The 16,498-nt window shown below is 40.6% G+C and overlaps 1 protein-coding gene across 4 annotated transcripts in view; it reads left to right on the forward strand.

Annotated features, from left to right (window-relative positions):
• The window catches only part of GNB1L (G protein subunit beta 1 like), a 44,557-nt gene extending 31,123 nt beyond the window's left edge, over positions 1-13,434 (forward strand). For 3 of the 4 annotated variants that reach the window (XM_052795567.1, XM_052795569.1, XM_052795568.1), the window contains exons 5-7: positions 1,840-1,938; positions 6,721-6,936; positions 11,730-13,434. In XM_052795567.1, the coding sequence (XP_052651527.1) occupies positions 1,840-1,938; positions 6,721-6,936; positions 11,730-11,996 (582 nt within the window). In that variant the 3' untranslated portion in view covers positions 11,997-13,434. The remainder of the gene's footprint in view (positions 1-1,839; positions 1,939-6,720; positions 6,937-11,729) is intronic. The other variant, XM_052795570.1, reaches the window with a different exon arrangement.
• The last annotated feature ends 3,064 nt before the right edge of the window (positions 13,435-16,498 follow it).

The raw sequence follows: 16,498 nt of genomic DNA on the forward strand, positions 1-16,498 counted from the left end.
CAACCGTAGCCCTTGTACCAGTTCGTTTTGAATCAAAGCAAAGCAAAGGAGGGGATTTTTTGTCTTTTAACCTGCAGAAGTGCATTTATCACAGTGCACTTATCCTTCCTTATTATGTAAAAGTTGCAGTTTCAGTCTTGTCTAGGAGGCAATGCCCTTTGGAGAGCCAGTGATGAAAGACACAAGAATGAGAGTGGGTCATCTTCATAGTTATAGCCCATTTCCTGCAACAGCTAACTTGGTCATTATGTTGATAGCAAGAACGCTGCCAAGAGAAAAGCATCTTTTGTTACGAGTGTAGCTCCAAAGAACCAGAATTCCCAGATGATCAAACTTTGGGCTGTTCATAGGTTTGGTCTACATATTGGATGGCTCTTTGCTGTAGTCACCATTCCTTAAATCTGGAGAATAGTTTCCTGCTGCATTGCTAAGTGGCTTTAGAAAGTGTTCCGTATGTTGTGTTTAGTACGTTGTCGACTTGCAGTCCTAGAGTGCAGCTGGCTTTTGGCAGGCTAGCCGACAACCTCTAGAAATAGGAAGATGTTCTGGCAAGCTTTGAACTAAAGGTATGGGATTGGAAAGCTATCACAGCTGCTGTGGTCTTGATGGATGGCTCCCAGAGGAGCCATATTTGTGTAATACCTCATCTCAGATGCTTAAGGAAATTCGCATGACTGGGGCTGTCCAACAGCACTGCTGGGCTTTTGCACATTCTGACATAGCCTAGAATGGCTGGTAATGCTGGATTTATCAAATGTTTGAAGTCCCTTAATTTTATGAGATAACGCAGACCATTGTTTATGTAATTAAAATAAAAGATCACCTTAGTGATTAAGTATACATTTGAGAAACAAGCAATGTTCCTGGCAGCAAGTTTTTGATACCTAAGAACTTCTATTTCTCCATAGTTACAGGCTTGAGAATCAGCCCAGAGTGAGGCACTTCCGTGTCAATCAAGAGACTCAAAACCTTCCAGTGCCAAATTGCAAAGGCAGACTCCCTTGATCTTGCCTGCCATCATCCTGAGGTGGAAATGAGCTACTACTTCCTTGGCAGGGGAAAGACTTGCCCAATGCTAAAATAAATAAATAAATAGATAGATAGGTGGATAAATAAATAAATAAATAATCATCGTATCCATAATTCATTACCACCAGTGCAAGCAACAGTGGAAGCTGCTATGTAGACAGAGAGCAGGTGTTTAACACAATATTGTCTGACCCTGCTTTGAATAGGGTCAGACAATATTGTGTTAAAAATACTGGTATGCCATCACTGCTCCAGCCTGCATTAGCAGATGATTCTGGGTTTGCTCTTTGTTAGTGCAGTCAGCCAGTAAATAAAAAAATGCACCTTAGATATAGATACATTGCCTACATTTCCACACAAGCTCTTTGTTAACATGACAGAACAGAGGAGACAATGCAAGTGTCCACAAGTGAATATAACAAAAAAAATAGCACCAGAGATAGAAAAAGGGGAAAGGGAGAGGAATAGGGAAGTGTTTTCAGATTAAGCAGTCTGCAGTATTATCTAGTATATGCACAATATCATCTACTGTATGGAAAGAAGACTATAATACAGATTAAAAACAAGAGTGGAAGAAGAGGAAGTGTTCATTCTAGCAGTTTTGTCTGGTCTTTCCTAAAACAATGCATTTATTTAGATAGCTGTAGATTCCCCTACAGCTCCAACTTCACATGCATTCCTCAGTTTCCTCCAGACAGTTTTTACTGGAAGAGCTTATACTAGCCTTAAATCACCTTAAAAGACTTGTGTTTTTAACAGCAGAATTTTGACCTGGAGCCTGACCAAATACTCTTGTTTTCCTGATGTCAGGTTCAGGTTTTGGAGCTGCCATCCAAGACGTCAGTCTGTACCTTGAAGCCAGAGGTGGGTGCCAAGCTGGGCATGCCCATGTGTCTGAAGTTATGGCAGGTAAGGCAAGAGCGCCTGCTAATTGTGAAATGTTTTCCCTGTGATTCATTTTATATGAAGCACATGAATCTTTCTTCACTTAGATTTTGATTTATTATCAAACCAATCAAGTAATTATACTATTAAAGGGGGGAAAGATTTGTGAACATCCTTAATGTAACTTTCAGAGCTTTCCAAGCTTTAATGGAAGATTTGCAAATGCTCAGGGAAAGCTTTGTATCCTTAGGATAGATACAGTTTTTGCATCAATCAAGAGGAAAATGAGTGACTTACCAAAGCCAGTTGTTTGATATGGTTTCTCACTGCATTAAAAATGATGAGAAATGACTGGGTGACTTAAAAATAGTGATTTTAATGGCAGGTTACATTCACTTCAATGCCCTCAGGACAAGGAAGCACTCTATGAACATTTCTATTCCGGACATACAATAAGAACAAAATATTTATGGTGGTATTGACTTTGGACAAAAAAGTAAATAAAAGCAGTTAATGAAAAAAACCCACATTTGCAGAGTCTTCAGCAAATAATGTTTATGGGGTGCCAACAGTGAAAGACAAGTAATACAAAAAGGTGGCAGTAGAGGGAGGATGGAGTTTAGGTGATTGGCTCTAAATCTCCAAAGAATTGATGGCAAAGCCGATTCCCAGTTTAACCCCCTGACCACACACTGGTATAGGTTTGCAGTACCATCCGAGCTGATTTCAAGTATGTTATTCCTGCAGGTTCATCTGAACATTTGTGTTGGTCTCAGTTGAAAAAATTATCAATCGGTTGTGAATTTGAGGCCTTAGTGTCTTCACTCAAGGTCCTGAACCGACTGAAGTCTAGAGGAATTCAGCTGCTGACTTCAGACAAAAGTGGGAGAGGCCACAGTTCAAGTCCCATGCTGTAATTAAAAACTAGAAAGAAAAAAAAAAAAAGAGAAGGAAAATTAAATAGACTGATTAGGCTTTTATTAAACAGAAAGTTTCTCCTAAAAATGCAATCAGTGTTCAGTACTCAATGAAATGAATGGGGCTTTCTGTCTCCTGGACATTTTTTAGTAAGATGAAGATAACTGAGGAAATGTTCAGTGTTGAAAATTTTGTTGCCTGTATAAAAAGTCTTCTGTCTTGCCATATTTTCTACGTGCATTAATAGTGCTATTCCTCTGGGAAGCAGAGCAGGTGTAGAGTTAATTTTATGTAGTTTTTAATTTTGTTGCCAGTGGGGATAAAGCAGAGGACTGGGAACAGGGAGAGGTAAATGCAAGTCATGCAAATTCTGGCTTTGGGAAGTCACCACAACTTCCTAGACTGCAACAGGCAAAGATAGATAATCCCTTACAGTCTCACAGCTGTATTTGCTCTTTTACGAATGTGTGCAGCTTGGTTTAAAAGCATGGGGGAGGAGGATACTCTTAAGGGCAAATAATTATATGTGGTGTACCAAAGTGATGCTCTGTATTCTGTTTTGTGGTTTCACTGGAAGTGGCTCACTGAGTAACCCTGTAACCATAAAAGCAGAGCAACACGAGCTAACCCAGCTGCACCCCTTCCTGAATAGAGGCCGTCCAGGATTTCTTTGTACATTACTGCATTGGGCAATATAGACATACCCAGGAGATGAGCACTCCCCAACCCATCGCTTATGGGCAACGTGTTGCCTAAGAGACTATTTGATGTTGCTTATGGCACAGTAAATTAACAAGTTGAAACAGAAGCTGACATGGAGAGAGCCACATAATGGTCTGAAGGAAGTATGCTCAGCGTTGTTGTCCAACATGAGTTTGGGGGCTGCAGCCATGTATCATCATATTTTTCTGCATGCCAATAAAAAAAGATCCATGTATCAGAGAAACAATGCACCTTACCAGCAGCAGCGTGAACTAGATAGAGCAGAAGGAAATTGAGGCTTCGGTTATGCTTGTAGATTAAGCCTCACTGGCTTCTCCTAAGCAGTTAAAAAGCTTGCAGCTGTTTATTTTGTTGTTTTGAAGTTTTTCTTCCCCCCTCGTTTTACTAGGTCTGTCCTTAAATATATTGGTTCATTCAATTGGTTTTTTTCCTTGTGAAGGTTCATATTCTTAAATACATTGTCCCTTCAGCTTCACACCTTCCTGCTATTACTAATTGGGTGGAGTAGGATTTGTAGGAGTGACGATAGTCTTCCCTTAAATTTTTTTGCACTCCTTAGGGAAGGCATCATGTTGCGTAACAGTGCAAACAAAATAATTCAACAGGAATAATACATGTAGAAACTGGAAATGCAGAGTTATTACTTTATATAAACTATAGCAATTATTCCTGTTGAGTTGACAGCAGATCACCTTTTCTTCCTTCCTTGACAGTTATCCAAATGCAACAACAAAATGTTCTGCTGAGGAAGAACAATGATTTATAATTTAATTTTTCCACTGAAACAGAACATGAATGGTGAAGGCTTTTCACCAGAAGTGTCCATTATTAGGAACTGAAATAAATGGGCCGTTGTGAACCACTGCTTGGTGAGTCCAGGCATCAGACTGAGAGCTCCCCTGATCTCTCAATAGCTTTTATTGTTTAACTTCAAGTATATGTATTCATTGAAATATTACACTTCATATGGTTAGGGAAAGTCAGGAAGAAGTAGTGTGGGAGATCTTCACTTCATTTCATAGAAAACAATACTTTGTTGTTAAAATAGACCAATCTTAGATCTCACTTGCAAATTACGTGTTTTCAAATCCAAGCTAAGATACCCAGAGTGGGGGGAAAAAAAAAAAAAGAAAGTAAAAAAAAGAGTTTGCTTGGCATTTCCCATAATGCTGAGCACTCGCCTGTCTCTCTTACCTTAATGAGGGTTATGGGCATCTATGAAAATCTGGCCATCCCATTTTGAGTAAGGCAAAGGAGCTGACCCTGCCCATCCATACCTCGTTTCATTGGCTAATGAAAGCTATACCTTCTGCAGAGCCCCAGGGCTCTGGAGGAGTCATGTGCTCTTAGAAGAGTGGTACAAATAATTGGGGGGGCATGGTTTATGCCCCAACTGGGGGCTTTTTTAAACTTAATTGAAGTACCTATGAAATACTTTGTTTTGCTTTGAAGGCTTTACCCTTTACTAAATACAAATAAAATCTGGAATGTTCATTTCATTCAGATTTTTTTTTTCACTTTCCCCTGGTATTAAAAGCCAGGTACTCTTCAGCAAAATACCTCATGAGTTAACATTAATTGACATATATTTGCCATATATTCATTGCTCTGATGTTATTTTAGCAAATCAAGAATTCGACAGAAAAATTGTGCACAGTTCTGGGCATTATAAGAGACGTTCTTTGTGGGTCTTTCTAGCCAGAGCATGCTCCCTACATTTTCAAAAGAAAAGGGATCTTAAAGCAAGGAATGAGGCTTCTGCAGGATCCCAGGTGTGGACAGACCTGTTCAGAAAGATGATGTAGGGGATTTCCCCTTGGTTTCCTTCTTTTAAGGGGCAATTTTCTTCCCTGCTCAGTGAGATCCATTCCTCATTTAAACACTTCTTTAGGCTGAATAAATCTGAGAAAGAACATGAGGCTTTTACTCAGCAGTCTTATTACCTAGACCACCCATCTCTTGTTAGTTTAACTCCCCCTAGAACAAATAATAACCACTTGGAGAATAGTCTGGACCATTAATAGAGGCACTGAGCCTTTGGTTGCTGCAGGTTTGTATCATGACATTGACAGCCAGCGATTTTGAAGAACCTCATTCAATAATGTGATACCAGTAAAAATTAATTTTTTATAAATGTCCTTTTATTTTGAATTGAATACCAAGCAAACAAATCCTGTAGGCTCAGACAGTGTTTGGAAGGAGTTGAATTAACCTATTGGATACATTTCTTACATGTGCCTGCATGAGGTGGTCATAATCCCAATGTTTATTTTGGTGATTCTTCTCCTATTAAAGAAATAACTGGCATTAACAGATGCCTGTTTTTTAGTTGCTTTTCATTAGGGATTTGCATCTTCACTCACATAACCAGTTACTGCTTATGGGGTCATTAGTCTTTTGGCTGGAGCAATGATGAATATTTTCCTTAAGTGTGACATGTAATCCAGTAATGTTCCCTTCCTTGAGTTATTTCAGAGGCTTAAATAAATTAGGTGTCTGCCCAGGGTGCCATGCCCTTTGGCCTGTGACATCATTAATCAAAATAGCTTTCAATTGGTTACAGTGGGACTCGGGTGCCCGTTAACCCCTTGGTGACTCACCCAGAGATTCCTGATGAGAGGTTCAGTGTTTACCTTTAAGCACTGTGGTGCACTCGGGTAAACGATCCCTATGTGTAACCCTACACTTGGCAATGTGAAACTGGAATCTTTAAGCATGGCACTTCTTTCAATGTCCATACGGATTGATAGTAACTCATTGCTCTTAGTAATTTTTTTTTAAGGAGCACAAAGTTCAGGCCATGAAGTAAAGCTTCGGAAAACTTCAGGCAGCCTTTTTTCAGGTGTTGTAGAGGGCAATAGTTTGGATTTTCAGAGAGAAATTTTCTAGATGTGTGTATGTTAGATACATATTATATATGTAAAACATCATAGATTTTTATATGTAGATATAAAAACCGTAAGTGCATGTCAGCAGTTACCTAGTAATGTTTTTTGTAAGTGGATGGACTATCAAAATTTGACATTCAGACTTAAACTTTTCAATTCTATGCCAGTCAGCATTTTCATTTATTTTCTTGGTGCTTGGACTGAAACCTACCTGGGGATGATAATTTTCCTAACAGACTATTTACTTCTCAAACAATTTTACTTTTCCCTTGATCAGCTCAACTGTGGTTCACAACCTTTGCTTCTGGCTGGCTATGAAGATGGATCAGTGGTCCTTTGGAATCTGTCAATGGGAAAAGTGTTGAGCCAACTTGTTTGCCACCAGGAGCCAGTGATGAGCCTTGACTTTGACTCGGAGAAGGCCAAGGGGATCTCAGGCTCATCTGAAAAGGTGCTTAGCATCTGGAGCCTCAATGAGCAACAGAACCTCCAGGTCAGGATCACTGGCCCTCTAGTGTCATTTATCCCACTTTGCACTAACAGTTTGATAGACTAAAAAAATATTTAGTCATGAAGAGGAGTTGTTGCAGATCTCTAGCTAATTAATCACAGACTGGTTAGAATGTCTGTGCTATGTGACTAGACTTAGCAAAAGATGGTGAGGATTTAAAAAAAAAGAAAAAACCTCTCTCACATGTTTCTGGTTTTACCAAAGTTGCAACAGGCACACAAGCCTAGCATTACTCAAGCCATTGCCTCTGTATCTTCATTTATCACGTTAGTAGTATCCAGCTCTTGGAATGTCCTAAACATTATAAATGAGTTATAAAAATGAGAAACAAAGGATTGCTTTTCCAAAGGTTCTGCTTGAATGGATAGAGCTTGCTTTCCACTGTGGGAAAGACAGAAATATTCCATGAAACACTTCACAAACAGAAAGAGTAGGAGCAGCCCAGCTAGTACCAAAAAGACATGAGCTTTAGGCAGCCAGCTTCCTTTGGCACCTTTAGAGCCTTAGCCAGAGACAGGGAAAATAAGTTAATTGGATATATCAATTTGTGTCTGAGCTACGCGTACCTGGAATGGCTGGTTTAGAAGGAGGTCTCATAATCACTAGTTCAGGCTATGCTAGTGAATGGCAATAAATATTGCTTAATCTAGACAAACTTAGCAAGTGTTCCAACAGTGCCAAGGGGTTAAGTAGGTTTTAAATAGGTGTGGAAATGAAGTGCATAAATAAAGGCTCTCATGAAAATTAAAATGGCCCATGCATAGCTGCTCTACTGCTGAGTGCTTTAACCTTTTTTAAAGTGGCAGTTGTCCCCTGAACACACAATGAAGACCTGACCCAGCCCCTGTGTGCCCCCAGATCATTCTCGAGAAGAGAGCTGCTGGATACACCAATTAATGGAATAACAATAATTGCTCTCCCAGCTTGCAGCTTTTGTGGAGATTTTTTTAGGTAGTGTGGCAAGTTAATGCTGTTTTCTGAATGGTGCTACAGGAAGAAAAGCAAGTGCTTGGACATCCAACGGTAACTCGTCAGCTGGGGGGACACTGTGAAGGTATATAATCTGTTAGGCATCACCACAGAACTAGCATTTATGGAGTAGTAGGGCATGTAGTGTAAATGCATCCAACTGAGCTGAAGTTTGGAGGACACGGCACTCACTGAGAAGAACATCTAAACTTTAATAAGCAATATGACATAAAGTAAGAGAGGCACTCTAAGTAGCAAAGGCATTCTAAGCCAATGTGGTAAAGAAGAGTTTTAACATGTCTGATACACAATTGTCATGGTTTGGTTTTGTTTGGTTTTTTTTTTGTCATGTTTGCCCTCCCCCTGCCCTGGCCTTTTTATCACTATTGGCACACATCTGCACCTGGTCCTCAGCTCAGGGAAGCAGAAGGAAGTTGAGCAGATTAAGTCTCAGTAAGAAACTTGGTATTGAGACTAGTTTTTTAAGGCCAAGCTGTCAGAAACCTGACATCATGACAGGCTTCTTAAAGCTTCAAATACTCTGGTGTTGGAGAGGAAGCTGTTACTTCATATTAATTATAGCATAGCTTTTTCCTAAATTCAAAGAAAATATTGTTCTCCACAGCAAATTTCAGTTAGGAGTTAACCATAATGCAGGGCTACAGGTATGACTTATGGGAAAAATAAACAGTTGTTCACCTGAAATATTCCAGGTATTGTTTTCCACAGGGTATTCATTTTCCCAGATGTAGGATTAGTTACATCTTCAGCACATCACACTGAGAGATAGTAGCCTTTCTCAGAAGAAATTCAAATGCCAAGCATTATAAACTATAAGCAATGTTTCTGTGCTTTGCGCATAGTGCGAATGCCCTAATAAAATGCATCTTTCATGTGAGCACAAGAGATTGTCAAGGACATAGATTAAGTTTTTTCCCACTATGCCATTAATAATATAAACCAGATGGGGATTTTTTTTCCCTGACATTCCAGGTACCTGAGGTAATGGTAGACTTTGGAAAGCCACTCAGTGGCACATTATTTTTATTCTAAAAGGTTTTAATAAGTAAACGTGGTGCATAGCTATCTGCTGTTGGAGAAATAATGACGCAATGATGGTACTTCAGCTCTGTTTTAAGTGGCAATGTTCCAGTGTGTCAATGAATAGATGATGAAGGTAACTTCATAGTTTATTGCTATGGGGAAAGTTTGGTGTATTGTCTTCTACAAGAAAGTTGCTGAAATCATCACTGTCAGCAAATGACTGGATTGGTTGTGAGCCTTCTGATTTGGACAAGATAGTGTAATTACGTGATGATGTTTGTGGTAGAATGTAGGAGGTAAACAGCTTCTGCAGGTGAATAAACAAAGAAGAACTAAGAAAGCTGATAATCACAGAAGCTCCTTTATATATGACAAGAAAAAAATTCTATAAGCTGTAATGTAAGTAAACACACAGGTTTTGTTGGTTGGGTTGCTGAGGCTTTTCCCTCAAATGCTGAAGCTAAGGCTGCTGCTATCTTAGCTATTCGTCTAATAAGAATAGGGCTTAAAGGCATGATTTGGTGTAGGAGAGGGAGATTTAAAAAAAAAAAAATCATAGATAGCATGTGTTAAGGACAGAAGGAGAGGTATCTGTTGGCCTCAGCATGTCAAAATTTCTTAATGCATTTGCTAGTAGATTCAAGTATCCTTGGTCATGACTGGCTGAAAGCAGCTCACCTGTTTTTACCTCTTTGTTTTCTTAATTACAAGCTGGTTTTCTGGTTAGAAAATTATGTTGGTATGCATTTGACTACAGTAGTTGCCCATAAGTGACTGGATGGCACAAATCCTGGCACTAGGATATCACCTGGCTGCATATACCTTGAGCAAGTTGTTCTGCTTTGTTTTGTTTTTCTCTCTCACCTCCTGTATTTGCAGATCATGCACAAATGCCCACTGTTCACTCATGTTCCATAGCCAAAAGGCATCACCATTACAGGCTTCATTTTCAAGTTGTAGCTTGCTGATGACATGCAATTTCTCCCAGTCGCCCTGATTTTGCTGTATGGATCTTGCCCACATAATTGACAGTAATGATGGGAAGCACCACGCCCAGGATTGGTTATAGCCATTAGCTAATAATCTCAGGTACAGAGTAAGGCCCATCTTACATTTGCCAGGCTGGTGATGTAAGTAATAAATCCTTCCCTTGCCAGTATGCATATGCCAACAAAAATCCACTGAAGCCATGCTACATTGGCGTAACTGGGAAGTTTGGAAGAACATACGTACTAGCAAAAAGCACAGGTTTTACAGTAGCAGGCCCACATACAGCCTCCTACTGTTCACGAGGCTTGGGCAAAACTTGCTGTCCTCTGTTCTGAATTGGTTGTAGACACATTCGTCAGGTCCTGTTTAAAAGAGGAACTTACGGTGCATGCAAGAATCATGTCAAGTTTCATTTAGCCTTTTTTCTCATCGAATTGCACATCTCTTGCTGTTTTGAGTAAGTAGCCGGGCAGTTGTTACATAGTCGAAAAGCAACTGCTTATAGCTTTGTGCCTGTAAGATTCCAAGATGTGTTCAACTGCATCTGAAACCAACTTTGACCGGCATTTCTGGAGTTTTGGTGAGGAGGAAAACTACTCAGATGCAATATGCCTGTCAATGCCTTCCCACCTCAGAACAGCAAACAAACAGTGTATGAAAAACATGCACTGAATTATATTAAGCTTTGGTACAAGATAGCTACAGATTCAGTCTTAAGTAGATGGTGGCATTAACGCGTCATTTCCAATTGCACTTATAAATAACAGCACTTCAAGGTCAGTATACACTCAAAAGGTGTTTTCCACATTGTGACAAAAGCTAGGCATTTCAACATACATGCATGCACGCACACACACTCTGGTGCGTATACTGCATGTGTTCCAGAGGTAGACTGCTGACTAATACAAGTTACCTGAGGTGAGAACAGCAAAAGTGTATTGTATTGAGCTTTCCCTCTGTGCTTCAGGGGAAACTCATGTCAGTGAAGTGAAAACTTTTCTTTCCAAGGGCTAAGTCCTGTGCAGCCCCAGTGCCTCCTGAAGGAAGTTAAATGCCTTCCAATTTAATTGTGCCCCTCAGAAACTTGTGCCTCAGTAGTCTCCAAACAGTAACAAAAGGCTTCCAAGATTGAAATCAATAACTTGGTTGTAATCCCCTTCTTGGAATTTCATGTAAATAAAAGTCTCTTGGGAAGGAGTACTAGAAATATAGATTTCCTAACACTGTAATCTAATTCCTGGAAGCATTCCTTTCTCAAGACTGTGGTAAATGCTACCACAGCTTATTGGAGTTTTTGTGAGGGGCCACAGTAGTAGAAATAAGTAGCAGGTAGTTTAAACATCAGCTCAGAATCTCAGCATGGGAATATTGCAGAAGCAGGGAAAATATATGGCCATAGCTCTGAACATTGCAGCTCATGCAAGAGTAGCTAGAAGAAAAGAGCAAAGCTGCGTAGTCTGGTTCTCAAAACCTTGACTCAGAGCTTCACTTGTGACAGAATATAAATAGCTTTAAATGTAATATAAACTAAAAACATACAAGGGGTGCTTTTAGAGAATGGTGCTGGATATAGATAGGCTCAAGTTAAGGTCTTTTCCATCTCTGGTTATAATTGTTCTCTCTAAGGCATCATCCACCATGGGGTGAAAAGCTCCATAGTACCTGTGTGATACCAGTGTATATGGGTGGGCACTATACCTTCTAAAATCCCAAAAGGTTCCTTTTTCTTCTGTTTTAAACAATTAGAGCTCATCTATAACTTTCTCACACAGGTTTACAAAACACACAAACTTGTCAATGCTGGCATATCTGATATCACCATCCGTCCAGACAAGAAGATTTTAGCAACAGCAGGGTGGGATCATCGCATCAGGATCTTTGGCTGGAAAAAACTGAAGCCCTTAGCAGTGCTGGACTACCACACAGCAACTGTCCATTGTGTGTCCTTCTCAGATCACAAAAACCCCAGTGAGAGACTGCTGGCAGCTGGCTCAAAAGATCACCGCATCAGTATCTGGTCAATATATACTCAGACATGACATGTTCTGCACTGTCATGGACTAGGAAACCAGCACTGGTGAAGCAATGCTTTACACTGTAATGTGAGGCAGTAGTAGAATGTATTTTCAGGCTGAAGTGAGAGTCCTAGGTTAATTCTTATGCTGCTTATTCAAGCTGCAAGTTTTGTTTTACAGAGAGGGAAGTGGATTTTTAAAACTCATAACAAGCAGAGCAAGGCCAGTCACAAACGAAGACACAGAACAAGTCACTTTGAGTTCTGCTACAGGTTTTGCAACAGCTTTTCTTTGGCAGGTTGCTCAAATAACTTGTGCCAATATCTTCTTTTGTAAAAAAGGACTGGAATCCCTCAGACTGCAGTGGGGGCAGACTACGTCTGTTTGTAAGTCATGTATCCAAGAATCTGAATCAGTGTAAAATATCACTTTCTTGAAAATGTATACCCATTAAACCACCTCCAGTGGTTTCTCATTGTCAGTTACTTTTTCTTCCCCATAACTGAAAGGCTATCAGAACAACCTTGATTTGTTCACACTTCTGTCAGTTTCTAACTTAAACCAACAGCCAGGAATGTGACTAGGGACGGCCTTTGGCATTTATGAATTTCATTATGTCTCCTGTCACCTCAAGCCTCACAATTAATCACAAGAAAGAAAGGGGAAAAAATCTTCCCCTGCACTGCACTGCAAAGATATGTAAAGCCTTTTACAGAGCCAGTGCTAAATCCTTTCCACAGACCAACTAGCTGAAGGATTTAAACTCAGCAATCCAATTAGCGCCCTTCTCCTTGGAGAGTTAGGGGTAAGTTTCAGCATGGCAAGTCTGGGATTCAGCTACACAATTCCCATTAACATTTAGGGGAATTGCATGGATAAATCCTTATCCACACAGTGCAAATGGCTCCATTAACTTGTCATCTCTATGGTCATGGAAGCTGAAATTCATTCATAAAGGGGTTTTTGTTTGAATCATGAAGCAGCATTTGCATTCTTTTAAAGCATATTAGACATTCAACAGTGTGTTCATAGATGCCTTGCTGTTGTATTCAGTCACAAAGTTGCAGTTACAACTGTCCCACTGAAGCAATTAGCAAGGGCCAGTTTGTTAAAAAGGAGGTGGCCTGGAAACTAGAACTCACCTTTACAAACTGTTCTGTGTCCAGGCTTTGCACTGTTGATACTTTACTGGAAATATTTGTTTCTGCGGCTGTACAGAGCTTTACATTAAATGAAAAAGTCACCAGAATTGTACTGAACGGCAACATCAAAAGACTTTAGAAATTATTTCAGGGAAAACTCACAAGCAAATTAAGGTCTGGGTCTGCTATCCAGCTGTGCTTTACAGGCAGAGAATACTGTTGGACTAAAAGTCTTGAGCATGAAGCCCGATGTTCTGTCCATTAAAACACAGAGACAGGATGCTGTTGCCAGGCTTTTCTAAATAAAACTTGGCCTTACATGTTTTGGAGTGTGATGACACTTTAAATAATGCATTTCTTTGATTATTTCTTTACTGTTCGGTAGCTGCATGGAGGATCACATTGCAGTTGAAAGTTAAAGCCTAATTTTGAGTGATCCTGAGTCAAGGGGAGGTGCTGGTGTTCATTACATCTACCAGACAGAGCTCCGTAGCTGGGAAGCGCTCCATCTCCACCCATCATCCACCTCCCACACGGAGGAGGAGCTTCCTACACCATACAAGAGGCTCCAGCCAGCGGCCTTATGGAATGAGACAGGGTTCTGCTCCACAAACCTGCTGCTGGAAGAAACCTTTTTTTCTTTTTCCCCTTTCTTAAAGTAGGTCAGAATCGACATAAATAAATAAATACAGAAAACATTGTTGTGTGTGGTCCAGGGACCCATCACAGGGAGTGTGCAAAGAGATTGCCTTTTGGCTGTTCTGTCTCATACTACACCAGACATGAAGCCTGTCAGGCAACCTTGAGATTGGTGTCTCCCATTTCAGTGGTGCTCTTGAAACAGAACCTAGTGAAATTCTGCTGTATGAGAACAATTTCACAATCACTTAATTTTTAAAAGGATGTAACCCAGTGGATACACACTTGGGCTTTAGTCTCCTCTCCACTTAGATTATAAATATATAAATAAATAAGTTAAATATTAAATTAAATAAGTCTCCATCTGCTCAGAAGAGTGCCCTGCCCTGTGCTTTAACCTGTGTAATCGCTGCACCTTTCTAATCAACAACCTTGAAGTGAGAGCTGATGAAATGAAGGCCGATGCCCTAAAAAAAAAAAAGCACTGTCAAGCTGGTGGTTGGGGACTGTCCTGGAAGGTGAAAAAACAGCTCTGCATCTCCTCACGCACGGGTGTAGGTGGCATCTGTCAAAAATTAGCACTTTATCCCCCCCTCAGCCCCAAGGTACAGGGTTAGAGGCACAGCTGCTACCATCATTGTGCATGGATCAAGGCCAGGAACACCTTGGGACTCCTGGTACAACAGGCATGGGACTGCTCAGTGCTGGAGCCCAACATGCTTTCGGACTATCTGAAAAACTTAGCTTCTGAGCAAAATTTAAGTTTCTACAGCTTATCACTCAAGAAAACCCAAACCAAAACCAAAACAACCCCAACCATCAAGACACATAGTGAGGCCCTGTGTTGTGAACCCACACTCAGTTTCCTCTCTCAACTGAGCTGTTAAAAGTTCCTTTTTCTTCCCCTTCTTCCCGATGGACTTGAGAGCTGCTCTACATTGGCCCTGGGGTTGGGGAGATGGCCTGGAGGGTGCAAGCATGCCTCTTCTCCACGGCAGCAAACAGCAGCCTACGCTGTTCAGCAATTTTCACAGAATTGAGCTGTGGGTTTAAAGCTTATGCAGCGGAAAAGGAAATCCAGGGCTCACCCGTCTTGGGCAAATGGTTACGGTAGGAAATGAGAAGGGCCAAGCCTGGTCCCAGTAGAGAAGTAATCGCTCTCTCCTCTCATCCTTTTGACAGGAAAAGGCAGCTGTGTCACCAGAGAGTACTGTAAGCGGTGAGAAGCCAGGTTCAAGACTGGAGCAGGCACCAAGATGCAGATCTCTCCAGCATTTCAGGGCAGCTCCATGCTCAGCACACCCTTGTTCTGAATGCTAGTTGTGAGCACCTAATGATCCAGGGCCATTGCGATGCTCCAAGGCATTGATGCAGCCTGGCTTCTGCTCCTGGCATGGCTGGCTGATGGGCTGCCTCACAGCCACCCCCATGCAGTTCTAGACCTCAGGTCCCAAAGCAGTGCACAAAATGCATCTTTAATGAAGGCCTGTGCATCTTACATCCACTGTAGGAAATAACTTTTGATGCAAATACTATGATATTGGCACAGTGGCAGCCTCCTAGGAAGAACGGATTCACACCCCATGTCTTAATAACAGTGCTATTAGATCAGAGCCTGAAAGTTAGGAACCCTTGAGTATATTCCTTTCTCTGAAAAATGCCATTTACTGTTAATGACAGTGTCTAAAGTAATTATGGAGACTCACAAGAGATGTTTAGATTTACTAATAGGTCTTTTGGAAGGTACACTAAAGACTACTATATGCCTTCAGTCTAACTTACCGTCCTTTGCTGGGGGTTAAATATTTATGTTTGTCTGACTAGGTAGATTTAAAAATAAACTCAGTCATGCAAGCACAAATTGAAAATGAGGGCATGAACTGCATCTGTAATCTTACTAGCAGGCAGACACAGAAGAGTTTCATCAGCTTCAAGAGGAAGGACACGTCGCAGATCTGCTTGCAAGAACAGACCCATCCTATCGTTATTTACTTCCCATTACCAAAGCACTATCCATGTGATACTTCTGCACATTACAACAATTAATTCATTAACACTTTACATGACTACTGATTTTATTTAAACTCGGTGAAGGGATTTTTTTTTTCACATTATAGTTTCCTTGAAATGAGCAACCAAACTACATCAGTTTGCTTTATAGTTGAGCCTAAATGCCATAGTTTGAATGTGAATTACAGTCATCTTAATCTTCTACAAGTTTATTTGCTTAAGGAACTGACTTGGACATTCCCAAAGTAGAATTATTTCCAACAGGAAGGACAGTCTATATTGCTATAGACTCTAAAATACGGTTGTCTGATTACATCTAGGAAATTAACAATTCCTTTCTCTGAAAAAAAAAATTAAAGCTCTTTACAATTGTAACATGAGCATGGTTATCACTCAAGATTTCAGCTGACTTGCTAGCAGGAAGGTTGTGAGTGAAGAGCCACCTTAAGCTGCTGGAGTTAGCTCTGGAATCTCACCTGCCAGAAAGGAACAGGGCTAGCCTGTACCTGGCCTAAAGGATTCAGGAGTGAAGGTGATGACAGCTAAATGATTACAAAAGGCTTCCTCCCAAGAATCATCGTCCTTGGCACTGTGAGAGGGAAGAAAGCAACCAGCATTTGTAAACTAATAGAAATAAATCCCAAACACTACCATTTGTGCAGCAATTACATGGAATATTTATCACCACTGGAATGAATGGTGATCCCTGACCCTCTAATATTTTTTGCAAATGAA

Source organism: Harpia harpyja, chromosome 9 (genome assembly GCF_026419915.1).
Source record: "Harpia harpyja isolate bHarHar1 chromosome 9, bHarHar1 primary haplotype, whole genome shotgun sequence".
Classification (NCBI taxonomy): domain Eukaryota; kingdom Metazoa; phylum Chordata; class Aves; order Accipitriformes; family Accipitridae; genus Harpia; species Harpia harpyja.